The following is a 27507-nucleotide window of genomic DNA, read 5'->3' on the forward strand; positions in this document are numbered from 1 at the left end:
GGAGCTTCTCAGTTGAGTATCACTGGACTGCCTACCTATCACTTTCTTATTGGTAGGAGATTCTCAGCAGAATGTCAGTTCAGACCCCTGTTAGTTTCCAACAGTACCCCAATACTGAAACAAAATTGTGCTATTATTTTCTTCTTAGGTACCGTTTAGGATTTCCTATGTTCTACCGTGTATAACAACCCATTTAATTCTGATAACAGCCCTGGAGGAAAAGGGGAGCAGTTCCTAGAATAGGTATTGTGTCTCCTGCCTTTGGAAATAAATAAAATGGGACTCACAGAGGTTATTCAACTGTCAGAGGGAAAGGTATGGAAACTGCATATAAATAGACAGGTAATTTCAGGGTCATGGAGTAGATAGCTCACCTTCAAAGAGCTTTTGAGAGTAATCTCTGTCTGGCTAATTTCTGGCCTTGATTCTCTTGTCTGTGTCTCCAGAAATCTGCATTCTGGTTATTCACTGTCTGTCCTGGTCTTGGTTACCTACCCTTCTCACAGAAGAATTCCTCTTCACAGGACCCTGCATCCTTTTAAAAGGCCCTTTTCTTTCATTCCTTCTGCCTCCTATGGGGATGTTTAACCTCTTTTTCCATTTATTGTTCAATGGAGCTAAGCCTCAGAATGTCCCTTCGGGATGAGCTGCTGTTCTACATTAATAATTAACCTTTACAAGAGCACCGGTCACGGGCATTTAACCCACATGCAGAGAAAACTGAAGTTTGGTTATGACAAAATCTCACGTGTTGGGGAGTGGGAGTCGAGAAGCCGCCAGTCGTTAAACTTTTATTGTTTCTTTTCTTGTTCACTCACTTGAGTGATTGCCTAAGGATCTTGCAATCTTTTCTCTTCGCACATGGTCGGTCCAGTAGAGCTAAGATGAGAAATTACACTTTTGAATTGGGAAGTTAAATGTGCATGATTTTCTATGTAATATTAAAGATAAGCTTCGTGGGTGCTTCTAGTGGGACCTCGTTCTGAGTGTCCACAAGTGATAAAGCACATGCACTCTGGAGCCTAACTCCCTGGATTCAAGTCTTGCTTTGCCACTTACCTGCTGTGTGACCATGGCTGGCTCCTTCCTTACTCTCCCTGTCTGTTTCTGCATCTGTAAAGTGGGAGAATGATGGGAGGTATCTCATGGGTGTTGTCAGGATCTCATGGGATGCTGGGCTTCAGATCCTTAGCATGGCACCTGGCAGTAGGTGCTCAGTGAATATTGGTATTGTTATTACTTTCAGTATTAACTATGGGTAGGCCCATGTTCAAGGTCATGCAGTAGGTGAGACATTTTCAATTCTTTATTACGAGTTACATATTAAAAGGCAAACATCTCTGCTCGATTCTCTCCTGGTGTTGGGGGAGAGATGGGAAGTGGTTCTACAGCTGAATGTTAGGGATTAAATAGTATATGCTGGAATGACTCATCTAGTTAACTTCTTGCCAGTGAGATAGATCAGAAGACTTTAGCACTTAAGTCTTGTTATTTTACTGCAGTGGAGATAAGACAACCTTCTCAGGGCTGTGGAAAGGATAAAACAGGTTAACAACAACCACAACAACTACCCCCAAAGAGCTGAGGTTTTTATGCCCATATTATGTGCCGTTTCTAAGTTCTTTCTGTGTATTATTTCATCCTTATGAAATAGTCTACTCCTACATTCCCAATTTCAGAACAGGAAGAAAACCAAGTAAGTTAAATAATTTTGTGAAGTTCACACAGTGTGGAAGCAATAGATGTGGGACTTGAACCTAAATTGGGCTCCTGACATAGAATTTGAACAAGACAATGTAAAGGACACAGCAGACTGGTTTGCATAGTTAATACTCAAATGCTACCCTCTTTGCCTTCCATTTTTTCCTGTTTATTATTGTAGTATGGATGTGACATTGCTAAGAGATCAGAGGACAGAAGACAGAGACCCATCCCAGGACACTGCATCAAAATTCAGTTCTAGTAACAGTAAAACCTTTTTTGAAATTTTTATTTTTGGAAAACAAGATTAGTCTCTGCTTTTACATGGATTATACCAAGTTTAGAAAGTCATAATAGATTTAAAAAAATGTTTTAGGGTGTTTCATTCTCTCACTTTGTGTATATAGAGGACACATGCAATGTAAAACAACCCCCCCCCCGATTTCCTTTCCCACCAACTCTTAATGCTCAATCATTTTCTTTAAAAAGAAAAATCAAACAATACATCACAGTATCATGAAAAGCAAGTCTCTCTCCACTCCTGAATATGAATCCCACAAATCTTATTCCAAGTGATAATTTTAGTTTCTTGTATTTACTTCCAAAAATGTTTTATGTGTTTACAGGCATGCATACTTATAACACACACTTCCCATTGCACATACTCTTTGTACCACAACAGTGTAATCGATTGGTTCCTTGCTAATTTCACTTAACAGTATTACTTAGAGTGTACATGTCGAGACCAGGAGCACTACCGTATTTTTAAGGGATGCATAATATTCCATTATAAGGATGTGCCAGTCTGTTACTGATGGTCATTTAGATTGTTTCTGGTCTTTTACTGAGGACACTGTAGTAAATAACTTTGTATGTAATTATTATTGGTGTCTGTGCAACTCAGTCTCTTTTGATTTCTACTTGCAAGCTTGTATAACTTTTTGGCAATCCAAACAATTGGCCAGAAGGAGACAGACAAAAAGAATATAATGGAAATGTACGGGCTTATTTGGGGCTTATATGCACCTCAGTGGTCTCTGCAGATGCTTTTTCAAGTGCTGTGTTTTTTTCTTATACTGTTTCAGACTATTATGTCCTGAAGCCTCTTCTTGAGCTTTTTTCCTGGGTGCCCAGTAAGCGATGGATGGTTACTCTTTGCAAGATTGATTCATATGGCACTTGTTTGGCTTTTGACAGGTTGTGTATAAGAATAATGACATCCGTCTGGAGCTGTCTCGCTTGGCCCGCATTGGGGACACCAAGATGAAAATCTATGGTGAAGTTGTTTTCAAGTGTGAGAATGTGGCCACACTGGACCCCATCAACTTTGAGACCCCGGAGGCTTACATCAGCTTGCCCAAATGGAACACCAAACGCATGGGCTCCATCTCCTTTGACTTCCGCACCACCGAGCCCAATGGCCTGATCCTCTTCACTCATGGCAAGCCGCAAGAGAGGAAAGATGCTCGGAGCCAGAAGAACACCAAGGTGGACTTCTTTGCTGTGGAACTCCTTGATGGCAACCTGTACCTGCTGCTTGACATGGGCTCAGGCACCATTAAAGTGAAAGCCACTCAGAAAAAAGCCAACGATGGAGAATGGTACCATGTGGACATTCAGCGAGATGGAAGATCAGGTAGGAAGGGGCAGGGCTGTGTGACGGAGACTAGAAAAAAGCTTTAACTTTTCTGTATCTTTTATTTTTATTTTTGCACTTGCATGCTTGTTGATTCTTTTGCCATTCTTCTCGTGCTTGTTGTAAGATTACATTTCTGAACAAGACACCTGTGTCATCGATGGCTCACATCCTCCTCCTCATCGCCCCTGCCATTCACTGCACAATCATCTCAGTGATGAATTGCTCCAAGACCCTGGAGCTAAGGATGGTTTTACAAGTTGCATTTCCACTGCTACCAAAGTGACTGTCATGTCACTGGTGTGATGGGTTTTTTCCCCCCTCTCTTCTCCTTCTCCTTTTTCTCATCACCATGGAAACCAACTGTGACATCACAGATGCTGCATTATGTGATTACTCTGTGGGATGAGCTTCACTGTGCAAGAGTTTATGCAATGCTACACCCTTCAATAATTGGCAAGAGTTTTGTTGCAGGGAAAAATTATGACAAGAAAGGAAAAAGCAAATTGATTTTTCCTGAAATCATGTTCAATTTAAAGCCTTCTTTGGTGTGAAAGCTTATATTTCACTCTTAGCTCAGACCTCACTAATGCTCCCTTCCTCTTCATAACCTTTTACGTTTGGTTTAAATGGCTTTGTTTGTTTCCACAGCCACAGATCAAACAAGCTGGCCTCAGGCGGTACACAGCCACTCTGAAATAGCAACAAAGGTGGGGAGTAGGGAAATGCAAATAGAAGGTTTGAGGCTTTTGAATGCCCGAACAGTCTGCCTGGCTTTCCATGGACATGTGGCAGTGAAGGTCACATTCTGTGCCATCAGAAAGAGCCCTTAACCCAGAGTAGAAATTAGAGCATTTGAATTTCACACATGTCCTGATTCTCCATTTAGGTGGTGTCATACTCAAGATGGATCTTGGCTATATTTGCTGTATTTTTGAGAATTTACTTGCCTGGTAAACACAAAAACATCCTCCTTTTGGACACTTTCTTTCTAGGTGCTTTTGGCTGATAGAGAAAGCAATAGGTTTCCCTTAATGGCTGTAACCAGGAACGGCTGAGCTCATGGGGATGGCTTCTCCGCGTTATTCCAGCGCTAGAGATAGCAGAGATGTGCTACGTTGCCGTTGGGGGGAGCTGGAAGGGTTCTGTGCAGAGGGTGGATAGGGGGCAGGTTGCAGACCTGGGCGGCTTGTTGCCCAGCAGGATGCCCTATTGATTGCCTGAAATTTGATCAGAACCAAGAGGCTTCAAATTAAATGTACTTGTTGGCCAAGAATGAACATTTTATTCTTTTTTAACAGAACAAATACACAGAATTTCTCTAGAGGCCAAATCTTTCAAAGTTTATTCATAAAAATGTCAGCAGGGGTGGAGCCAGAAAGCTGTCCCAGAATCAGGAAACCTTCCTGTTTGGTTTTTAAGACACTGTGTTTTGGGTCTCTGGAATTCAGTCATGGTTGGGTCTCTGGACTAACGTAGACTTTGGCACAGCTTAGAGGTCACCTATCTGTGTCACAGGCCGGCTAGAACATGTGTAATTGCCACATGTCTATTTCTGTTTATTTTCAACACTTTCAATTGTCCTTTCAAGTAGGGCAGTTATTATGTTTTGTTAGAACCAGTAGTAGACCCATATTTTGAGAAATATGTTTGGATTACAGAAGCTTTAAATTTTATACCTGGGCACTGTGGCATTGGTTAATACTTTGAAGTACTGGTAAATTGGATCAAAGCCTGTAAAAAGTTACTGAGTAAACAAATACTTTTCACATAAAAGCAGCATAATATGAAATTTTAATATGCACTTCATTTCATTTCTTCATGAGGATATTTCCTAGTATGTTTTTAGTTATAGACCCTGATTAAAATGAATAGTTATGAAGACATAAGTGTTTTTGTATCTAAATGTGGTGCCCCCTTCCCTGCTCATCCTGAAGAATGTGACTGAGAGGTGATCTAGAGAACTTTTATCTTCATTCCCCAGCTGAGGGACTGATTCTCAAAACTTGATAAGTGCATTCCGAGCAGTTACGGTCACACACTCAGAAGACGGATTTCCCTCAGGATGTATTTCAGACTCCACTGTTTAAATTGGTTCTGATGCTGTTCTTATTTGGTAATAGATGCTCCTTCCCATTAGTTGGTGATCAGATTAGCTCAGTGGACATGGTGGCAGGTAAAGAAAGAAAACCGAGGAAGAGAAAAAAGACACAATCCTCAACATCCTCGTTTGTGAAACAGAGGGAATACTAACCCCTACCTCACCAGACTGTTTTGAGGATTGAGTCCTAAAAAGCACAGAAAGTACTTAAAATGGTGACCAGGACACTTTTATTGTTACTTAGGTTTTTAAGACATTAAAAAGCAAAAAAGACAAAGCAGATTTCTCCTGGAGAGAACTTCCAGGGGAGAGTAGGGGGAAGCATGCCCAGGCCAAGCTTAACCCCCCAGCAGCCCCTCCTGCTCTTTCTGCTCCTCCACCCTTGTGTTGACTTTGTGACTTAGAGTGTGTTTCACTTTCTTGATCTTATTTGGTCCTCCAGGCCTTTCAGGCTGCCCTCTTTACAGTCAAGGAAATTGAGACTCAGATTAAGTGAAGGCTGGCTGATGGATGGCCCGACTATCTTGGTACCAATAAAGCACTTTAAGAATAGTAAATAATTTTTAAAATTTCTGGCATGATGTTTGGCATGTTTGAATAGCACCTTGATTTTTACAGTTTAGGAATTGAGCTATAAAGGGGTTTAGGGGCTGGTATAGGGTCAGAAAGCCATTCAAGACTAGAATCTCAGTTCCCAAGTTTCCAGGCCAGGTTCCAGAGGTGCATCTTCCACGATCTCACGTGCCTGGTCTATCTCTGATCTCATCTCTTATTCACTCCCTCTGGCCTCCTCCATTCTAGCTGCACTCCTGCCTACCCCAGGGCCTTGGTAGGTGCCATTCCCTGTGCCATGCATATTCTTCCCCCTGGACTTTGCATGGTTGAATCCTTCTCAGCATCCTGGTTTCAGCTTACCTGTCATCTGCTTAGAGAAGCCTTCACCGACTTTAAAGCAGAAGCCGTGGGCTGCTGCAGCTCCCATTTCACTCTCTCCCTCCCACTTGCCATTATCCAGTTTCTCTTGTTTATTGGGGGGATTTGTTTATTTCCTGTTCCTTTGCTCTGGAACATCAGCTCCATGAGAGCAGGGACATGTCTGTTTAGTTCTAGGCACAGATATGAGCTTGACCAGAGTCAGAGCAGGTTCTCAATACATATTTGTGAAATAGATTTTAACTGGAACATGTTTCTTTATGTAGCTAAGGCCAGTGCAGAGAGTATCAGTGCGTGGGGAGAGAGAGACGGAAGAGCAGGTCCCATCCTTCCGGCGATGGTGAGACAGTAATGAAGACTCAGGCAGGATTTGCAGAGCCTTATTCTGTCCCAGGTACACATATGAGCTCCTTTAATAATCACACCAACCTGTGAGGTAGGGACAATTCTTTTCCCACTTTATTGATAAGGAAATTGAGGGCCAGGAAGGTAAAGTCACTTCAAGGTTATCCAGTCAGTACATGGTGGAGGTGTGGTTTAAACACAGGCAGGGACTCTGCTGCTGTCAACCTGTATGGTATGCCGCCTCTCAGCCAAGACTTTGAGGTAGAAAAAAAAGAGATCTTACTAGGTGCTAGGCCACTGGGATTGTTCTGGGCGGTCATCCAGGCCAGGCTGTCTTAGCTGGCAGAGATTGGAACCAAATGTCCTACATTGTCCATTTTACAGCATTTCGTTCCCTTGCTTGCATTGTTCTCTCCTGGCCAGGCCATACTAGTCTCACAACTCACCTACTAGGCTCCTTTTATTTGTTTCATCAACTGGCAGCCTCACCTGAAATGTTTGGAGGGCTGTTAGCTCACTGTTTCTGTCCTCCCATCCCAGGTACCATATCAGTGAACAGCAGGCGCACGCCGTTCACTGCCAGTGGGGAGAGCGAGATCCTGGACTTGGAGGGGGACATGTACCTCGGTGGGCTGCCGGAGAACCGGGCTGGCCTCATCCTCCCCACCGAGCTCTGGACCGCCATGCTCAACTATGGCTACGTGGGCTGCATCCGTGACCTGTTCATCGACGGGCGCAGCAAGAACATCCGGCAGCTGGCGGAGATGCAGAATGCTGCGGGCGTCAAGTCCTCCTGTTCACGGATGAGCGCCAAGCAGTGTGACAGCTACCCCTGCAAGAACAACGCCGTGTGCAAGGATGGCTGGAACCGCTTCATCTGCGACTGCACGGGCACCGGCTACTGGGGAAGAACCTGCGAGAGAGGTGAGTCAGCCCCTCATGGTGTTGTGCTGGGTCTGAGTGGGATGGCCTGCTGCCACTGTGTCCCTGGATAGACCAACCTGTGCTCTCTCAGCTGTGTTCACGGGCACTCCCTTTGGACCTCGCTGTGCTTTCTTCTGGAGAAGAATTTTCTTGGGTTCACTGCTTTCCAGATCACAGCCTTTGTAGTTCTGCATGCTTGGATCTGTTTGGTTAAGGTTGGCTTGTAGAAAGGGAAACTTGAGAATAAATATTACCATGATCATGATACTTTTTTAATTAAGTGTTAGACATCTTCTATTTGAGAGGGTACAATCTTTTCTTTTGGGATTCTGTGTGAGCTCACTAACTGGCTGTTTCATTTGTTCATTTAACTTATACTTTTTGGTGCCTTCTACATGCTAGCTCTTGGGTTAGACTTTAGAAACACACTATTAAACACTAAATAAGTCCTAACACTGTTCTATGGAGCTTGCTGCCTAGTAGAATATTTAGCTGTTAAATAATTATAAACATGGTCTTTTATAAACATGGGTCTTATAAGAGGCAGAATGATGTGTTGGTTAAGAACATGAATTCTGGGGCCAGACTAGGTGAATGATGTGAACTTTCTCAAGATAATGTCTTCGAAACTTGATTTCCTCATGGAGTAAATCAGGTACCTGCCTCACAATATGTTAATGATGATTAAGTTGAGTCAGTTCCCTGGACTACGGTAAGCATTTAGTAAATGTTAGTGATTGTTACAGTCATAATTACTGTCATCAACATCATTCAAGAGAAAGTTCAGAGAAGTTTGGGAGGCCTTTGCAGGGCCACCCACCATACTGTAGGGATTTGTAGAAAGCTTCTGCAAGAAAGAAATATGCAGGTTGAGACTCGAAATATGAATAGGAGTTAGCTTGGCAATGAGGTGGCAGGAAGCTGCGTGTCTTAGGAAGACAGAGTGTGCAAAGGGGGAAGAGACCATGGCACAGTTGAGGAACCAAACAAAGTCCAGAATGGCCTGGAGTGTGGAGTGAGGTTGGGGGGTAGAATATGAGAGGTGGCTGCAGAGGTGGGGAACAGACAGTGGGGCTGACCCTCTAGAACACCCAGTACGTTGTTCCCCATCTACCGCTTTAGCATCATTACATTTACACTGAATTTACAGTTTGGGTAAAGGGCAGCGATAAGAGTAAGGAAAGAGACAGCATCAAGACAAGGAGATCCCAATCTAGAAGCCACATCCAGAGTGCAGCTTGGTTAATTCTTTTGTATGCCTTGCACACGGAATCAGGCTGGTTGCCCATGGGTTGTCAGCCTCTATTTCGTATGAAAAGATAATTCACATGATTATTAAGTTTTTGCCAAGGGCATGCATAGCTCCAGGGCTTTGAGGATACTGTGTCTGTAGCAGACATAGTTCCTGTTCTCTGGAAGCTTGTTCATTTAACTGAGGAGGTGAGACAGCTATACAAGAAGCAGGAGTAGAATGATACAGGGCAGCAGCATGGCCTCTGTTGGTGGGACCACTGGGGGGACATGGAGATTCAGAAAAGACTGCCCTGAGGAGGGGCATGGCAGGGCCTCATCTCTAAAGACTGTCAGTGGCCAGAACTGTTCCAGTGTCAGAAATCTGGTGATAAGGAGGGATCCTGGAACAGGCTTGGATAACCAGTCAAGGATTTTCAAGGAGTCATTTTTGCAAGGTCAACCTTATTGCTAGTTAAAGTATGTTTCAAGAAAACTGCACATCTTCCCTACAGCTGGACCAAAAACAGGACACAGGATATTGGAGTAAAGGAAAGAGACATGGCTTTCTTGGGCCTCATGGAATTTAAATTCAGATTCACTGAATTTTCAAAGCAGCAACACCAGAACATGAGCTAAGATGAGGGGAACAGCCATATGGAAGAGAAGTGGGCCTCATAGGGCTGGTCAGTCTGTCAGGCTCTTTCCAAACCCCTTTTTTTAGGGTAGACTATCCTGGTGCTGGTTTGGGGAGATAGAAAGGTCATTCAGCCTCTGGGTTGCATGAGATGGTCTGGGTATAAGCCAGGGTATGTGGGAAAAGGTAGGGTAAGAACTGAAGGTCACTTCAGACAGCTTACTTCTTTCTCTTGGGTCTCTTCCCACCTCAAGGGCCTTGTGGTGCCTGGAGACAGCTGTGCAAGATGTCTCTGAGATCACCTATTCCAAGGGCAAATCAATGGGAGTTGGTCCAAGATTTGCCAAATATGGTGAAAGTCATTGCACCTTTTACGTTGTCACTTCTGACTAGGCGTTCAAAGGCAGCTGATGGGGGATATATGAGGGACAATTATTTCTGGTCTAGTGCAGCCAAGAGTCATCCATTGTGGCCAAATGAGAAGGAGCCTAGCAGATCTGACATTTTATCTATATATCGCTCAAATCCCAGACAGTCTAACTCGATTTTTTTGTCCCCCTGCTAATTGTTTGTTGGCTCTGTATTGTTCCCAATACCATGTTCAGAATGAATCAGTGGAGTATGAAAATGATAGGACTCCACTATGTTAGCAAATAAACTAGTTTCCCTGTGACAATGTTCTTCTTTAGTGAAACTGATTCCTCAGTGGAGATGCTTTTGAGAATCCTGTTCATTTTGACTCAGCCCCTGATTTTGATCATGGGATGTGTAGTTCTTCCGGAGAAGCAAAGGGAAAGGTGGAAAACGTGCTAACCTGTGGTTGATGTCATGTCTGATGTCTGTAGGGGAACAGAAGGGCAGACAGATGGGAGAGGCCATGCCTATACAGGTGAGTGATGGTTGGGAAAAGGGGACCCACGTTTTCTTGGATTTTCTTATCTTCTATGTATAATAAAACTAAGGCCTCTCTCTACCTCTGACCCTCAGTGTCCATTAGGGGCACTTCTGAAGAGTGGTAAAGGAAAAATGATTCTTAACGTTTTTTATACAAGAATATGAGCCCCTTTGGCAAGGAATGCTGCCCCACCTACCATAACTCCATTAACATGTTCACTTAATTTACCATTCTCTGATTTTTTTTCTAGAAGCATTCACCTGAAGCCTAGAATTGATCGTTTTTACCAAATGTGATAAGACTAAGACAGTCCCTAAGGCAATGTGTCCCATCTAGCCTGAGCTATGTCCTATACTTGGGTTTCAGAGTAGTGCCAGTTGGTAGCACTCGGTATCACTGGCTGCACAGCAGGAATGGTAGTGTTTGAAAGAGGCATTTGTCTCTATAAAATGGAGAAAGCACAGGTGGGATGCTGAAAACTGGTATTCAGAGAAAAGGCAGAGTTGGATCAGACACTAGGTCAGAACAACCCAAGAATGCAAGCAAAGGGAGTGAGCACATCAGTGTTAAGGTGCAGCCCCCCAGGTTAAAGCTGTGGGTCCAAGACAAGGAAACAAGGCGAGGGAAATGGGACATAGGGATGCATGAGACTAAGGTTCATTTGCTTGAGTTCTTCCTCTGATGGTAAAAATGAGTGATTCTTGCTTATACCCTCACTAGAGTGTTTCTACTGCCTGTGAACATGAGCAACTCAAAATTTTGACGTACAGCAATTGTTTTGATGCTGTATTTAGTTTTTTTTCAGCATTATCTGATGCTATTCTAAGAAGATGTAGATATATCTACCCATCCCAGTTGTTCAACTCCAGCTGTTCTGGTTTATTTGTTCATAGTGTTGTGGGAGATCTCTTCATGACCCAAAATGCAAAGGACTGTTTTTGCTACTTAATGTCAGTTTGGTTGAAATTCTTTAACCTGCTTGAAGAACACCTACCATTTTGTGAGTCCCAATTGTATAGAGGAAACATCCGTCTTGTCTATCTTAACATGACATGATCGGTTGGCCTGGGATAACAGTAGACAGTTTCTCTTTATCAGTGTAGCCAAACTGTTTAGTTTGATTGGTGGGCACCAACTGTCAATAGGCAAAGCTATGGATTTAATTTATTTGTGGCCATCAAGCTTCAGTTTGAGGCCACTGCGGATTCTATTCTCTTCCTAGATGGCTTTTCCTGGATGTGCAACATCATTTATTTAGCAAGAAATAAGATAGGACTCAGCACAAGTTCATCCCCATGACAAAAATAACCTACAGTTCAGCACTTAGTCAGGATGGTCTAGTGGTTAATGGCATGAATTTGAGTCAGGCGGATCTTGGTTCTTGAGTTGGTTCTGTCAGTAGCTAGCTGATGTACAGCAAATCTCTCCTTTCTTTCACGCCTCAGTTCCCTTACCTGTAAAATGGGGACACCGATACTTACTAGGTAAGATTCTCTTGGTTGTAAGCTACAGAATCAACAATGGCTAACAGTCAAGGAAGAGGACTTACTGCATGATTATGTAGAGAATTATCGATCAAATGAAGATCTCACTAATTACATCTTAAAAGGGGAAGCAGAATAGCTCTGGTGTCCCCAAGGCACTGTGCATTGAAGTGATTCATCTCTCTTGACTTAAACGTTCTTGAGTTTTCCATTCATGGTTTACGTTTCCCAGAAAGAGAACCTGACTTGGTTCCTCTGTCCCCTCTTCTGCCTGTCGGCTCTGTTCAGGTGGGAAGTCACCTACATAGACGTGAGACCTGTATGTTCATATATAATCTTCCGGAACCATTTTCTTGGTGCTCTTTCATGGTTAAGCTTGGGGAACCCCGACCCAGAAGGCCATGTCCTGTTACAGATGTCCCGCCATGTGGACTACTTCTGTCTGATAAAGAAATATAAATATACCTATTTCCTGGGATCATGGAAGTTGGATGCCTTGAGAATATTAATTTGTAGAACCAGGAAAATGTGTTAGGGTAAATCTGCTCTTCTCACTGGTCCCTGGGATTCCATTCATCTGACACAAACACCAGCCAAAAACCAAGAATGCAGATGTTTTGAGTTCTCTCAAATGACCCTTGTTGCAACAGGAGAAGAACGCAGGCAGCAGCCGCTCCCCCTTCCCACTCAGGGACTTCCTCCTCAGCCAGCCCCTCTGCTGGCTGCCCTGTGCTCTTGGAGCAGCAGCAGCACATGCTGCCTGGGAAGGGTGAGATGCTGCCTTTAGATGAGGCTAGAATGTGTCATTTGAATGCCACATGGAAATCAGGACACCAGAAAGCAGTGGAGCTGGCAGGTACAGTTGATGTTACCTGTACCTAATCCTTATTTCCATAATCAAGGAATTGGAGGCCCTGAGACGTTAATGTCACTTTAACTTGGAGTAGCTATAGAATGGTTAAAATTCATGATTTCTGACTCCTAATCCATTGTACTTTTCATGACATTTGAACAGCCTTTCCTTCTCTTATATATGAAAAAGTTTAGATTATAAGGTCATTGAGGGAAAAACAGTGCATTGAATATGTTTGTTTTCCCTCCGCCTCCAGAACTGTGCTATACACATACTATGAGGTTATTAAATGTGGAAGGGGGGTCCTAGTCCTCTCCTCTAGGTCTCCTCCTACTCTGTATACAGCCCTTTGTGCCCTCATTCATTGCCATGGTGTCATAGGTTATCTATGTCAGTGATTCCTAAGTCAGAATCTCTACTCTAGATCTCTGTTTGGAACCCCAGATTTCTGTATCCAGTTGTCTAGTTGATACCTCCGTTTGGATATATGGTAGCTGTCTTAATCTAACATTGAAAAATAGAAATCTTGAATTTTTCCTCCCTGCCTTAGACTTTTTAACTTTTAGTTTTTCCCATCTTGGTAAATGGCATCGCCATTGTCCTTGGCATTTTCCTTAACTTTTTTCCTCCCATCTCATTCCATCTCATTCAGTCTGTCTCAGCAATTTCCTGCTGTCTCCTCCTCTAACCCATCCTGCATCTACCCACCTCTCTCTCTCTCCACTACCATCATCCTAGGTCAACGTACACCAATCGCTTCTTTGGAAAACTAGATAGCATGTCATATGATTCGGAAAAGGTCAAAGTCGGTTTGTGCCCTCTTTAGAGTATTGAAGTGAAATTATTAAAATGTCTACATATTCATATTTGAAACACATACTTACCTTAAGTAGCTTTAGTTTCAGTGGCTTTTGGCCTCTCAAATTGTAGAAAGTGAAGCTATGATGCTTCTTTAGAATTAACTTCAGCATTCACATTGTGGTTCCATATCTCGTCTCTGTACCAGGCTTGGTGAGCTAAGTTGTGAGGATACAAATTTGTAGAAGACGTGGTTTCAGTTCGCCATGTGCTTGTAGTCTAAGTGGAGGGGATGGAGAAGTAATCCATAAATTGTAGTGCAGTCTCCCAAGGGCAAGGATTCAGGGAATAATTGTAGGGAAGAAAGAGATAACAATTAGAAAGCAAAGTATGTCCAACAGGAGACACCACTTTATAACTGGTTCTGGATGGACCCAGTCTGCTTGGACTAACTCATTGGTGTGGGAACAAAAGAAACCCTGGCTTCCAAGGTCCAATACAATAATGCTTGTTGCTTTCACTTGTTCCAGTGCAATTGAGTCTCTGCCCCCACCCCCCAGGAATATTCAGCCCCTTTATCTAGATATATAACCTTGAGATTCTTATTTGGATCCTCTGGTCTCTCTGTTCTGCAAAAATAAAATGAGGCAATTGGGTTTCACGCTCTCTCAGGGCCCTTCCAACTCTAAAACTACGTGATTCTCAAACGTCATCAGCTTGGCAGTGTCTTCTCTTATCCCGAGTAGAGGGATAAAGGTGAGTGAAGGGCAGGACAGGAGTGCCAGTCCTCGTTCCTTGCAGTCTGCGGTACTGTCTGGGGCAGGAGGCTCGGTTTAGTTATATCAGCACTGCAGTGAAGTTGTCACCGCTCTGATTCATTCATCTAAGAACGAATACTTTGATACACTGGGAATAGTTCAAGCCCATGGCTTAGAAGCTTTAATTGATGGATTAAAGAATAGGACCTTGGATTTCTTAAAGTTAAAAAGCTATCTCTTTTTTGGTCCATTGTTTACCCTATATTGATAGGTAATGACATCTGTTAGAGAAAGGGGTTTGCTAAGAAAAGTATGATTCATCATGAACCTGTCCCCATTTTTCCTTATCCATTGGTACTTAAGACACACAGGTATTTCTGATGACCATAGCAGTGCTCAGCTTCAGCCTCCTCTTTTTTCTCTTCCTGTTTTCCAAGTTTCCCTTTCCATAGGCCTAGGATTGTATGATCCCAACAGATTATACCATAGTTCATGAACCTAAAGAGTTACTCCTCCAGATTGGGGTCTGAACTCACAGCTCCTCCTGTTACTCTAAACAGAGTCAGGGAAGAAAATTCTAGTTTTGGAAGCTTGAAGCTCCAGGGATCTTAGAAGGACAGGCCGGGAGCTTTGGGGATCTTTGAAAAATCTACAGCTAAGCCTGTCTTCAGCCTGAGAATGTGGGGGGCAGCACTTTGGGGCAGCTCTTGACAGCTGCCTGGAACCACGACACACCTCCTGTTGGCTGTGATTCTGTCAAATGCAGGGATGTGTCAGCCACTTACATTGCCACTCTGTACCTTTATTATTGCCTTGGCTGAAAACTGCTTAACTGCCAGCAGACATCTGCTTGTAATGGATGCAATAAATTGAGATTCTGCTAAATTATGAGAAACAAGTGCTTCAAAAAGCAACACAAGGGGATTGTCATGGTCTTTTTTTTTTTTTTAGCATCTCAGCCTTCATGTGTTTTTTCACAGACAGATGTATCTTTCCTTGCTCTGGTCTGAAGAGGAAAGGAAAGTTCAGAGGTCTATTATTGAGAGAAATTATATGCCTGCTTTCTGTTAAATTCTTAATATACACTGAGCCATTTAGCCTCACATCAACTTTGCAGGCTGCATATTCTTTGGCTTATTTTCTGGATGAAGAAATTAAGGCCCCAGTCCATTCATTCCAAAGCATCCACTGATTACTGTGTGCCAGGGGCTGGCACTGAGCCCTCAGGATACAAGAGCATTGATTGTGATGCTCCTCGTAAACATGTCTGTATATCCTGATGTCTGAGGAGAGGAGAAGTATCATGTGCAGTGTCACAGATTGGGTGCCACTGGAGCTGAGGCCAGGTGGAGTAGCTGGAATCTCCCAGGTAGACCAGGCAGGGGAAAGTATTCCAGGCAGAAGGAACAGATATGCAAAGGTGACTTCTATAAATAGAAGTCTTCTTCATGGATGGAATCTAAGACTTAGGGAGTGAAGAGGGAGAATTTGAGGGGATGTTTTAGAAGGTGTGGCTGGAAGGGTGGCAGGGCCAGTTGTGAAGCGCCTTGTTTGTTCTCCCAACAAGTTTGGACCTTGTCTCATAGGAGGCACGCCCTTTTTGGCAGTGACATAACAAGGCCAGATCCCTCTGGCAAGGGTTAGATGGGTTCTGGCAGACAGACCAGGGGACTGGTGTGTATTATTCCATTTTGCATTTGTATGAATTCAGGATGGGAAATAGCCCTAAATGAGATGGGGAGAATGGAGGTCGAGTCTGGGGACACCTCCAATGGATATTTAAGGGGTGACATTGATAGGATTTACTAACCAGTTGTACACAGCCGACGAGTGGCCGAGACTGGAGTAGGACAAGGGTTGTTTCTCCCCTGTGCTCCTCAGCCATCTCAGGTCAGTTGGAGAGTCTTGGGAGGAGTGAGGTAGCAGTTTAGGGGATATAGCTAAATCACCTACACATACTGGTCCCACACTGAACATGTGTGACTTAGCCTCTCTGTGCCTCAGTTTCCATATTTATCACTGAGAATATCAACAGTGGCTGCTTAATTGGCTTTTTGGGAGCTTCTGCAGAGTCGAAGAATGTCGTGCTCATGTAGATCATTAAGCCAATGTGTCTCTTTCTAAATCTAGAATTCAGCAATTCAAGAATGAAAAAATTGACTGGTGTGTTTATTCCCTTTTTGTCTTGTGCTGTAGAAATGACCTGGATATGATTTGTGTTTTAAGCATTTGATATAGGCTAAAACTTAAAAGTGGGAAGGAAGGTTGCACCAGAAGGGAACATACCAAAGCTTGCTTTTCTCCGTACTTCCATTAGGTTGTATTTGGAATCAAGACATGACTAGTGTGATCCCAGATTTTGAAGAATTATGTTAAAATGGTCTGTTACTGTGTTATCTCAACCAAGCTTTGCATATATTTGGTGGAAAAATGAATTGTAGTTTCTCTTGTAAAAGTGGCCATACTTGAGATCAAGCTAAGATTCTTTCCTCACAGGTAGGAAAATCACATTTTTAATTTCTCTGTATACCGATCTCTCATTATGACTTCACATCAGGGACACCCAATACTGAGGGTTGTGTGTGTGTGAGTGCATAGAGCACGCAAGGAGTTTCCCGCTAATTTCTGAAATGCTTCTGTTTTATCATGGGTTCTGCTCTTCATATGATTGGGGTTTATTAAGGGAAAGAAACAACAAACGTAACAGTCATGAGTCATAGAAGGCCCAAACTCAAACCTAGGCCTGGATTAACCCAAAGAAAATCAGACCACATGTAAAGCATAGGAGAATTAATTACCTTGCCAGAGGGTCAGATACCAAATAGCACAACCACCCCTACCCTCAATTTTAGATGAGGAAACTGAGGCCTCCAGGTAGGAAAGAAATTGCCCAAAGAATAGAAAAGAATGTTCCTAGCCCCTTCTTTTGGTTCTCCTATAGTTGGATTTTTCAAAGAAAAATGCAGGAGCAGTACCTGTGCATATTTTAGGAAGATACGTGCTTATGTCCCCCTGGCCTACGCAGCAGTAGAAGCATATATTATAACAAAGGTGTTTGGTTAGTCTCCAGTGCTTTACCCCTGTTGGCAAACTTTATTTAGAATGGGGGCAGTTGATTCAGGGAAACGAAATATGAAGGGTAAAGACATGTATACATTTTTCCTCTTTCTCTTGCATCACCCTTCCCACCCTACTCCATAAGACACATAAACCCAGCCCAAAAGGGGGTTTTGGAGAGTGGGACTTAGGGCTGGAAACCCTGGGTACATGGCTCATAAAAGGCCCCCCTGTGTGGGCTGTTGGACAGCTGTCTCCCTGGCAAGGAGATGCAGTCTTTCTTGGAGAGCATTTCATGCTGCTTAGCATGTTTAACCTTTACAGCAAACCATTCTCATCAAAATGACAAACCCCAGCAGAGCCTTCTGAGAGGCCAGTAAATCAGAAACCTTATGAAATCTCTGGGATTAGCACATTCCCCCTCTTTGTTCCTCCAGGGGAAGAAAGCCCTGTGCCTTTCCGATTTCAATCTTCTCTGCAAGCCCCTTGTCTGGGGTTTCCTGCTGTGGCCCACTGGTATTTGAATATTGTTTTCACACTGTCTCCCAGGGCCACATACTGACACCAGCTAAGGCTAGCACATCCTTTATCTCCATCAGTGACGTTGTGAAGGAGAGAGAACTGCTCTGATGTTTGCTTAGTTGAATCCTCCCTACCCCCAATGTCTTCCTTTCTGGGGTCTGAAGATAGTGGTTCACTCTTTATGTGACTGCACATGGTGGCAGACTGGTGCTGACAGGGACCACACCTCCAGCTGGCTATTTCTGCTCCCCTTACCCCATTTTTCAGGCTGTAATGAAACTTCTTTCACAAGCAACCCAGCTTCTCCAGCTACTGTGAGATGGAACCTCCTGTAGAAATCCACAAAGTCAAGTCTATGTTGAGAGCAGAAGTGGAAAGAGAGAAGATTGAGTAAAAATTATGTTAGCTGTACAGGTGATAAAAAAAAAAAAAACACTTATGGGAGTGCCTTTTTTTTTTTTTTAATCAGAATTTACAGATTCATACTTACTTAGAAAAGATCGGAGGCTTTTGAGTCTAACCCAGTATCTCATGCATAAATACCCTTGACAGAAATCTCAAATGCTGTGTGGACTCTATGGGAACGTTTTCTGTTTCCCATATGCTGTACTGAATGCTTTGCAGTGAATAGCTTATTGAATCATTGCAGTAACTGTATGAGGTGCTGTTTCATTCTCAGTTTTCATCTGTGGACTTGGAATCATGGATAGGTTAAATAACTTGTCTTAGGTCACCCAGTTCCTTTGGGCCTTCCACTCCAGCCTACACACCCGTGCTCAGCATACTCTGCTGCTCCCAGGGAACAAGGGAGTGCACCTCTTCAAGAAGCAGCCATTTCACTTGTGGGTAGCACTAAATATAGTCGTACCTCAGAGATGCTGCAGGTTTGGTTCCAGACCATCTCAATAAAGTGAATATTGAAATAAAGCGAATATTGCAATAAAGTGAGTCCCATGAACTTTTTGGTTTCCCAGTGCATATAAAAGCTATAGTATTTGTAGTATATTGTAGTCTATTAAGTGTGCAGCAGCATTATATCTAAAAAATATTTACACCTTAATTTAAAAGTATTTATTGCTAAAAAATGCTAACAATCACCTGAGCCTTCAGTGAGTTGTAGTCTTTTTGCTGGTGGAAGGTTTGAAATATTGCAAGAATTGCTAAAATGTGACAGACACGAAGTGAACAAATGCCATTGAAAAATTGGTGCCAATAGACTTGCTCGACAGATGGTGGCCACAAACCTTCAATTTGTAAAACGTGCAATATCTGTACAGCACAATAAAGTACAATGAAATAAAATAAGGGGGGGCTTTTATTCTAAAAGTCTCCCTTTTACCATAAACTGAAGTCTGTATTCTTCTAGTATCTTTTTTGATCATGATTCTGGTTTTGGGAACTAAACAGGATTTATTCACTGAATTAATATTTTCTTGGTACTTTGCCATAGACACCTGGGATCTGTGGAACTGATCAAACTTAAACCCTCTTCTGCAATAGACCTTTAGTTGGTTAAAGAGGACTGTCATTTTCCCACTGAAATGTTGTCAGTCATTCTCAGGATAAACATCACATTTCTTCACCTTGTCCTTATCTGTCATGGTTTTCAGTTCCTTCATAATCCGATTGTCATTGAAAGGAATGGAGGAAGGTGAGGAGGGTCCATGCCTTCACTGAATGCAAGGAAGGCTTCAGTCCCAGGGAACTGTGTGGGCTATGCCCCTTCAAGCAGCAGGCATGTGTTACTAATGCAATAACCCATATGATTATTGGACATTCTAGCATCATTTGGACTTTGGGTTTGTGTGACCAGTGGGATTCACTGGTATATTTCTGAGGGTGAATGCTAGTTTCATATTCTTAAGAAAGATACTTTAGGCCCACAATAGGGAGCATCACATTTACTGCCTAGGCTTATTTCTCAAAATAGTCCTAGGCTGAGTGTGGTTAAGTCACATATTTCAAAAGCAAGGCTACAAAAATACAACCTACAGAATGGGAGAAAATATTTGCAAATGATGCGACTGACAAGGGCTTAATTTCCAGAACATACAAATAGCTCATATAACTTAACAAACAGCTAATCCAAACAAGGGCAGAAGACCTAAACAAGCAATTGTCCAGTGAAGACCTACAAATGGCCAATAGGCACATGAAAAAGTGCTCAGTATCGCCAATTATCAAAGAAATGCAAATCAAAACTACAATGAGGTATCATCTCACACGAGTCAGAATGGCCATCATTCAAAAGTCCACAAATGATAAATGCTGGAGAGAGTATGGAGAAAAGCGAACCCTCCTACACTGTTGGTGGCAATGCAGCCATTGTGGGAAACAGTATGGCGATTCCTCAAAAGACTATAAAAATAGACTTACCGTATGATCCAGCAATCCCACTCCTGGGCATATATCCAGAGGGAACCTTAATTCAGAAGGACACCTGCACCCCAATGTTCATAGCAGCACTGTTTACAATAGCCAAGACATGGAAACAACCTAAATGTCCATCAATAGATGACTGGATAAAGAAGTTGTGGTATATTTATACAATGGAATACTACTCAGCCATAAAAAATGATAAAATAATGCCATTTGCAGCAACATCGATGGCTCTGGAGAATGTCATTCTAAGTGAAGTAAGCCAGAAAGAGAAAGACAAGTACCATATGATACCACTTACATGTGGAATCTAAAAAAAAAAAAAAAAGACAAATGAACTTATTTACAAAACAAACAGACTCACAGACATAGAAAACAAACTTATGGTTACCAGAGGGGAAGGGGGTGGGAAGGGATAAACTGGGAGCTCTAGATTTGCATATACTAATATATATAAAATAAACAAGTTTATATTGTATAGTACAGGGAAATATATTCAATATTGTAATAGCTTATGGTGAAAAAGAATATGAAAATGAATATACATATATTCATGTATGACTGACAGAAGCATTGTGCTGTACAGCAAAAATTGACACAACATTGTAAACTGACTATACCTCAGTGAAAAAAAAAACCTACAAATGGCCAATAGGCACATGAAAAAATGCTCAGTATCGCCAATTATCAAAGAAATGCAAATCAAAACTACAATGAGGTATCATCTCACATGAGTCAGAATGGCCATCATTCAGAAGTCCACAAATGATAAATGCTGGAGAGAGTGTGGAGAAAAGGGAACCCTCCTACACTTCTAGTGGGAATGTAGTTTGGTGCAGCCATTATGGAAAACAGTATGGCGATTCCTCAAAAGACTAAAAATAGACTTACCATATGATCCAACAATCCCATTCCCAGGCATGTAACTGGAGGAAACTAATTTGAAAAGATGCATGCACCCCAGTGTTCATAGCAGCACTATGTACAATTACCAAGACATAGTCAGATGACTGGATAAAGAATATGTGCTATATTTGTACAATGGAATACTACTCATCCATAAAAAATAAGGTGCCATTTTCAGCAACATGGGTGGACCTGGAGATTGTCATTCTAAGTTAAGTAAGCCAGAAAAAGAAAGAAAAATACCATATGATATCACTCATATGTGGAATCTGAAAAAAAAAAAAAGACACAAATGAACTTATTTACAAAACAGAAATAGACTCACAGACGTAGAAAACAAACTTATGGTTACCAGGAGGGGAAAGGAGGTGGGAAGGAATAAATTGGGAGTTCGAGATTTGCAGATATTAGTATATATAAAATAAATAACTTTCTACTGTAGAGCACAGGGAACTATATTCAATATCTTGTAGTAACCTATAATGAAAAAGGATATGGAAAGGAGTATGTATATGTATGACTGAAACATGTTATACACTGGAAATTGACACAACATTGTAAACTGACTGTACTTCAGTTAAAAATAATCAAATGTTTACAAGGATGTGGAGAAATAGGAACACTTGTGCATTAAAAAAAAATAAAAGCAAGGCTAAATTTATCTTTGGCCTTAGGAATATCTCAAGGTATCACTAGACAAGGGAACTATGGTTTTGCCAAGTATCAACTGATGTAGAATCATTGAATGCTAGACCTAGTCAGAAACGTAAAAGTTGTCTCTCTGGTACTGGTAATTTACAAAGGAAGAACTGAAGTTCAGGGTGGTTTTATATATATATAATTTGTCCAAAGTCACATAATAGCCATGGTGGAACTCGTAACTCAATATTTTGAATCTTAGACCAGAGGTCTCTATCCTAAAGCAACGTCAGGAGGTGCTTTAGCTTAGTGGCTTTGAGGTGGTCGTCCTGTGTAGCTAACAGCTGGCTGCTTGTGCAATGCAGCTCAAAACCTTTCTGCACAAGCTCAGTGGGTCCTTGTGGTTTTTTTTTTTTTTAAATGTAATAGTCCCTTTATTTATTGCAAATAGGCTAGGCAATTAATTCACAGTTAGCAACTTATGGCCTGGAAAAATCTCATTACCAAACCTTACATTATCAACACATCTGTTTAAAAAGAGATACTTAAAGCAGTGGTCTGAATATTCAGATTACTGATCATCTCCAAGAATGGGGGAACCACTGAAAGGCAACTTGGGAGAGAGTGTAGGGTTGTACCAAGGTTATTAAACCCACTGAAACTCACACATAAGGGGGTATAAAAAGAGAATTCACATTTATTGAGTACCTATTATGTTCCAGGTACAATTTGATGCTTAATTTAAGTTACAGAAGCTTTGGTGTCAGACAAGAGCTGGATATGAATCCCTGTTCCATCATTGGCTATTATACAGTCTTGGGTGTATTTTTAACCTCTCTGAACCTCAGTTTTCAAACCTTTTTGGGGTCATGAAGCTTAAATAAGATAATTATGTAAAAATCTTAATACCACACCTGAACTTTATAAGTGCTCAAAGCCTAGAGGAGTATTATCTCTCATTTAAATTTTAGAACAAGCTTACAAATTTTATGGTATCATTCATATTTTTTAGATAATTAAACCAGGGCTCAGAAAGATTGCCATAGTCACAAAGTTCGTGAATCCTGGAGGCAGCATTTTAAAACTCAGTCTGTCGGATTTTCTATTATACTTTGTCATTCCTAAAAATGAGGGGTCTTCAAGGTGGGATCTGGTATCACAGGAGGGAGAAGGAGCTGTGGGACGTGGAGAGGCCCCTGTTTATCTTCCAACCCTGTTTGTTCTCTCCTTCATGACTTCCGGGGGGACCTCAGGGACAAGCAGAACTGGGATTTGTGCACTGACGTAAATCCAGGATCTAGAGGAGTGATCAGCATCTTCCACCTCCTCTTTCCCACCCCCTCTTTCTCCTAAGTAAAGGAGAGGCACTCTAGTTTCCATGGGGCTGGTTGAAAGAACAGTAAATGGGCTCAGCTTGGGACTGGTGAGACAGACTTTGCCCTGTCCCAGTTTGTCCAGGGCCGCCACGTACCGTACACCTGCATTCATGTAGATGTACACAGACACACGCACTGCACTCTTCCACCATAAACCTAGACCTCTCTGAACTTTTCTTCATCTGTCTGTCTCCTGCCATCAAGCATGTATCAAGCATCCCATTGCCAAGGATAGTAAAACAGCTCAATCTGTGCTTGTGGAGGGGAAAAATAATGAAAGGCCGAATCAAAGTCTAAATGAATGGGGCTAACTCTGAGACTTACTCCACTGAAGTTAGAGTTCCGGTTCACCATCTGACAAATCTGGAGAAACTTGGTGCCTGCATGCCCATCCTCTCTACGCCCAGACACATGCACAGGTTGGGATTTTCTGGTGGGCAGAGGTGGAGATGGGCATAGAGGAGAATCGTCCAGGAGCTCCCATTGGCTGGGGCCAGCATCTTGGCCCTGTAACAGCTATTCCCCTATCCCAGCGTTACTTGTAGAGAGGCAAGAGTCAGTGCTGCTTACAGTGAACAGATGGACAGGCATGGCAGGAGTGATGCTCGGATCCAGGGAGGAGCAGGCTCACGCATCCTGGGCAGGCCCCTCTACCAGCTGAAACAACGTCTCTGACCTTGCAGCTCTCCTTGGTGAGAAGAGCTCCTGGTGTGTGTGATACCTTCCCCTCCCCCTCCACATTCTCTTTTCCTTTGTCCTTCCGTGTCCCCTTTACCTTTGCCTTTTTTTCCTCTTATTCATCCCCTCTCTTCTGTTTTATTTCTTCCTGATCAATCTCACCTATCCTTTCTTCCCTTATCTATCTTTATTTTAGGCTTGATACAGCAATAATGCCTGCCGTTTAATAGACATTTCCCTCCCAGAGGGATGAAATTGACCCTTGTTTATTCAGAATAATTGGCAAGGGGGCTACCATAACTGGGGTGGCACCTAGGGCTACCTTAGACAGGTACAGAGGTAAAAGAAGACACGCCCCCCCTTCCCCGGCCTCTGTGAGCACATTGTCTAGCCTGGAAGCCATTTCCATTTGAACTATAGTAAATGAGAAAGGGTCTTGGCAAGGGGAAACGTGACGCTGTAAACCCAGGTGGTTAAAATACAAGAGTGGGACACAGGGCAATGCACAGGGCTCAGTCCCTACTTGAGGATGTGACTTGGCTGCTGCAGAAACAGGCCCTCGCTGCTTAATGCTGGGTTTGCCCCTGGGGTTTTCTGTAAATGGAGATTGATGACAGTGGTGTGATGATGAAGCAGTATGTCCTCAGAATGAATCTGGACAGAATCATTTCTTTGTAAATTTTCTTTCCCCCTTTCTTTCTTTGTTCCTTCAGTTTTCTCATTTTTGCTCACCTTTTTTTCACCTTCGTGCTTTTCTTGCCCTCAATTCCTTCAAAACACTTTTTTTCCCTACGTGTAGAGCATGCTTCATTGTTTTTTTCCTACGTGTAGAGCATCCTGTTTCTTTTCACTTCAGAGTGGTATTCCTGGGGGGTTTCACGGAGCCGTTGAACATTGTAAATCAACAAACTTCAACAAAATAAATAAAAATGAAACTATGAATCTACAAAACAAAACAAAAAACCCTTGACTTCCTTAGGACACTTATTCTGTCTTCATAAAATGTCACTCAATAAATCAATCTCTAGATTAGAGTTCTGTTAGGAGAACTCCACTGTTGGGAAGAATCTTCATAAAGAATTGTCACCAGTGGATGATTACCAGTGTTCTAAGTACATTGGTAATAATTCATTTTTAAAAATAAACACTGATTTTTATGATTACAAAAGCAATATATGTTCACTGTAGAAAATTTGGAATATATGGAAATATATTTACTCAACTTTTATTTAGGTTGAAGCAACCCCCCCATCAATCTCACATCTTAAATAAGATGATTTGGGGGATTATGGAAGGGATATTGTGCAAATAAGGCTAATGCCATAGAATGTGAGCAGAAAACCATCCATTACCACTGTGGTTTACAACCATTCAGCAAATACTCATTGAGACCTTATCATGTGGTAGCCACTAGGATAAATAACAAAGAATACAAAGGGTAAAAGATGTCTCCAGTCTTCAGGAAGCTTAAGGTCACCCTAGGAATAACAGGTGACTGCCTCCAGGAAGATAGATTGGACATGAAGCCCATACAACCGAGATCCCATTCTTACTGCTGCATGAATGACCTCATTTAAGATGCAAGATTGATTGGAGGTAGGGGAGGAAGGGGGAAAGAGTGGGCCTAGATCTGAGTCAGAACGGAACTCCAATTTCTCTACTCCCAGAAACAGCATAGTAAGACTTTTCTCTACAGTAGCAGAGAAAGTTCTCCTAGGTTAGGATGAGGGTATTAGTGTAAAATATTAAAAGAGAGCCAAATAACACACATCTATATCTGTAAAGATCAATGAAAACACATACACACACACACACACACGCCCACGCAACCTTTCCAGTTTACTGGTTCCTTTATCTGCCATTCCTTGACTGATAAAATAATCAGTTTTAGATGCAAGACCAAAATAAAGTAATTTTAACATGATGACTGTAGTTAACACTACAGGCATCTACATGACCTGATGATGTTAACTTATTGTGGTAATCATTTCACAGTACGTATAGGTCAAATCATTATGCTGTACACCTTAAACTTCCACAGTACTGTGTATCAACTATATTTCAACAAAACTGGGACAGGTCATTTATTTCAAAGGCTCACCGTTTCAAAGATGTGTCATACGACATAGAAGAAAGCTCTTGCATACTATACTGTTCTTCACACTGCCATTTAAAATGATACTCATTCAAATATTAGTGCCTGCAATATGCCAGACACAACATGCAAGACCCTGGAGGGGATACGATGGTGGGCAAAAATTGACCTAGTTTTGGCCTCTTAGAGCTTACAGCCTAGTGACAGGAGACAGATGCTAAATAATCACCAACTAAATATAGAATTTTAACCTTTCTGAAACTTGAGAAGTATGGAAAGCCAGGACTAGTTGGGGCATCAAGGAATGTTTTCCTGAAGGAATGATGCTTAAGTTGATATTCGAAAGGATAAGCAAGAAGTAACCAGGCAAGGGTGGATGTATTCTTCCAGGCAGAAGGTTGTTGTGAGCCCAAGGGATGAAAAGGAGTATGGCAAGTTCAAGTCCAAGGAATAGAAGCTGGTTGGTGGGGCTTGAACACAGAGCGGGAGGATGGAGGGGGAGCCAGGGGCGTGGTTATACACCCCTCTGATTGTAGAGTGTGATACTGAGTTAGACTTGATCCTACAGGCAGTGGCAGACTGTGGAATAGTTATAAGCAGTGAAGTAACATGACCGGGATTTATGTTTTAAAGATCGCTTTGGCTGTGGGATGGAGAGTGGATTGGAGGGAGATAAGCATTGATGCTAAAACACTAGTTCTCCAGGAAAGAGTTGATAGTGGGCTAATTTGGACTTGGGCAGTGACTATGGATGTAAAGGGGAGTGAGTGAATTTAAGGTGTATTTAGAAAGTCCTGTACTCATAGCATTTGAGATACCAGGGAAAACAAATCAGAGCTTAGTAAGGAGAGACTTTTATTTAAAAGGATTATCGCAAGGGAGAGAAAGGGACTATTGCAATCGGGAGAATGCTGTGACAGTAAGTTCTGAGAGCACTGGAAAATCAACCAAAACAGAAGAAAGGTTCTTCTTGGGTAAAAAAGGAGGCAAGCAGAGGTATGCAGAATCTATGGAGGGAATGTCGGACAAGCAGGGAGTTGCAGTCATTGGGTCTGACAGGAAAGAGGCCTCATTGTGATCGATTGATTCCCAGGAGAAACTGTTAAGGGGGCCATATTCCACTTTTTTGTGTCTGTGTTCAGGCTTGGGGGCAAGCAGAATTCAACTTCAGGGGCCTGTAGGAATGACTCAAGTTTGATCAAGACAAAGCAGAGGATGAGAAATGGCAGTGGTGAACCCTTGGTTAGAGGGTACAATCCACCACGTCCCAAAAGGCAACTTTGCAGGGGTAGATAGGAGAGGCCGCAGCTCCTCAGTGGATCAGTGAGTCCTTGCACTCCTTCCTCCAGGGGGTAGTCAATATCTTCATTTTATGTGAGGAGTTGGAAAATTTACTCATACCCTTGAGTTCATTTACCTTCACAACACCCAGAGAAGTCTGTTAGAGTTGGATTAGCAGTCAGTCTCCTTGTCCACTTCTTTTATAGAAGAAGGAAGTCATAGTTTTGAGAGGGAAATTGACCTACCCAAGACATCACAGCTAGATGGTAGGAACGCTGT

The 27507-nt window shown here is 42.4% G+C and overlaps 1 protein-coding gene across 1 annotated transcript in view; it reads left to right on the forward strand.

Moving 5' to 3' along the window:
- The window catches only part of NRXN3 (neurexin 3), a 1627094-nt gene that overhangs the window by 642993 nt on the left and 956594 nt on the right, over positions 1-27507 (forward strand). Inside the window, exons 8-9 of the mRNA XM_064486155.1 lie at positions 2899-3337; positions 7257-7640. Coding sequence (XP_064342225.1) covers positions 2899-3337; positions 7257-7640 — 823 coding nt within the window. The remainder of the gene's footprint in view (positions 1-2898; positions 3338-7256; positions 7641-27507) is intronic.

This window comes from Camelus dromedarius, chromosome 5, assembly GCF_036321535.1.
Source record: "Camelus dromedarius isolate mCamDro1 chromosome 5, mCamDro1.pat, whole genome shotgun sequence".
NCBI lineage: Eukaryota > Metazoa > Chordata > Mammalia > Artiodactyla > Camelidae > Camelus > Camelus dromedarius.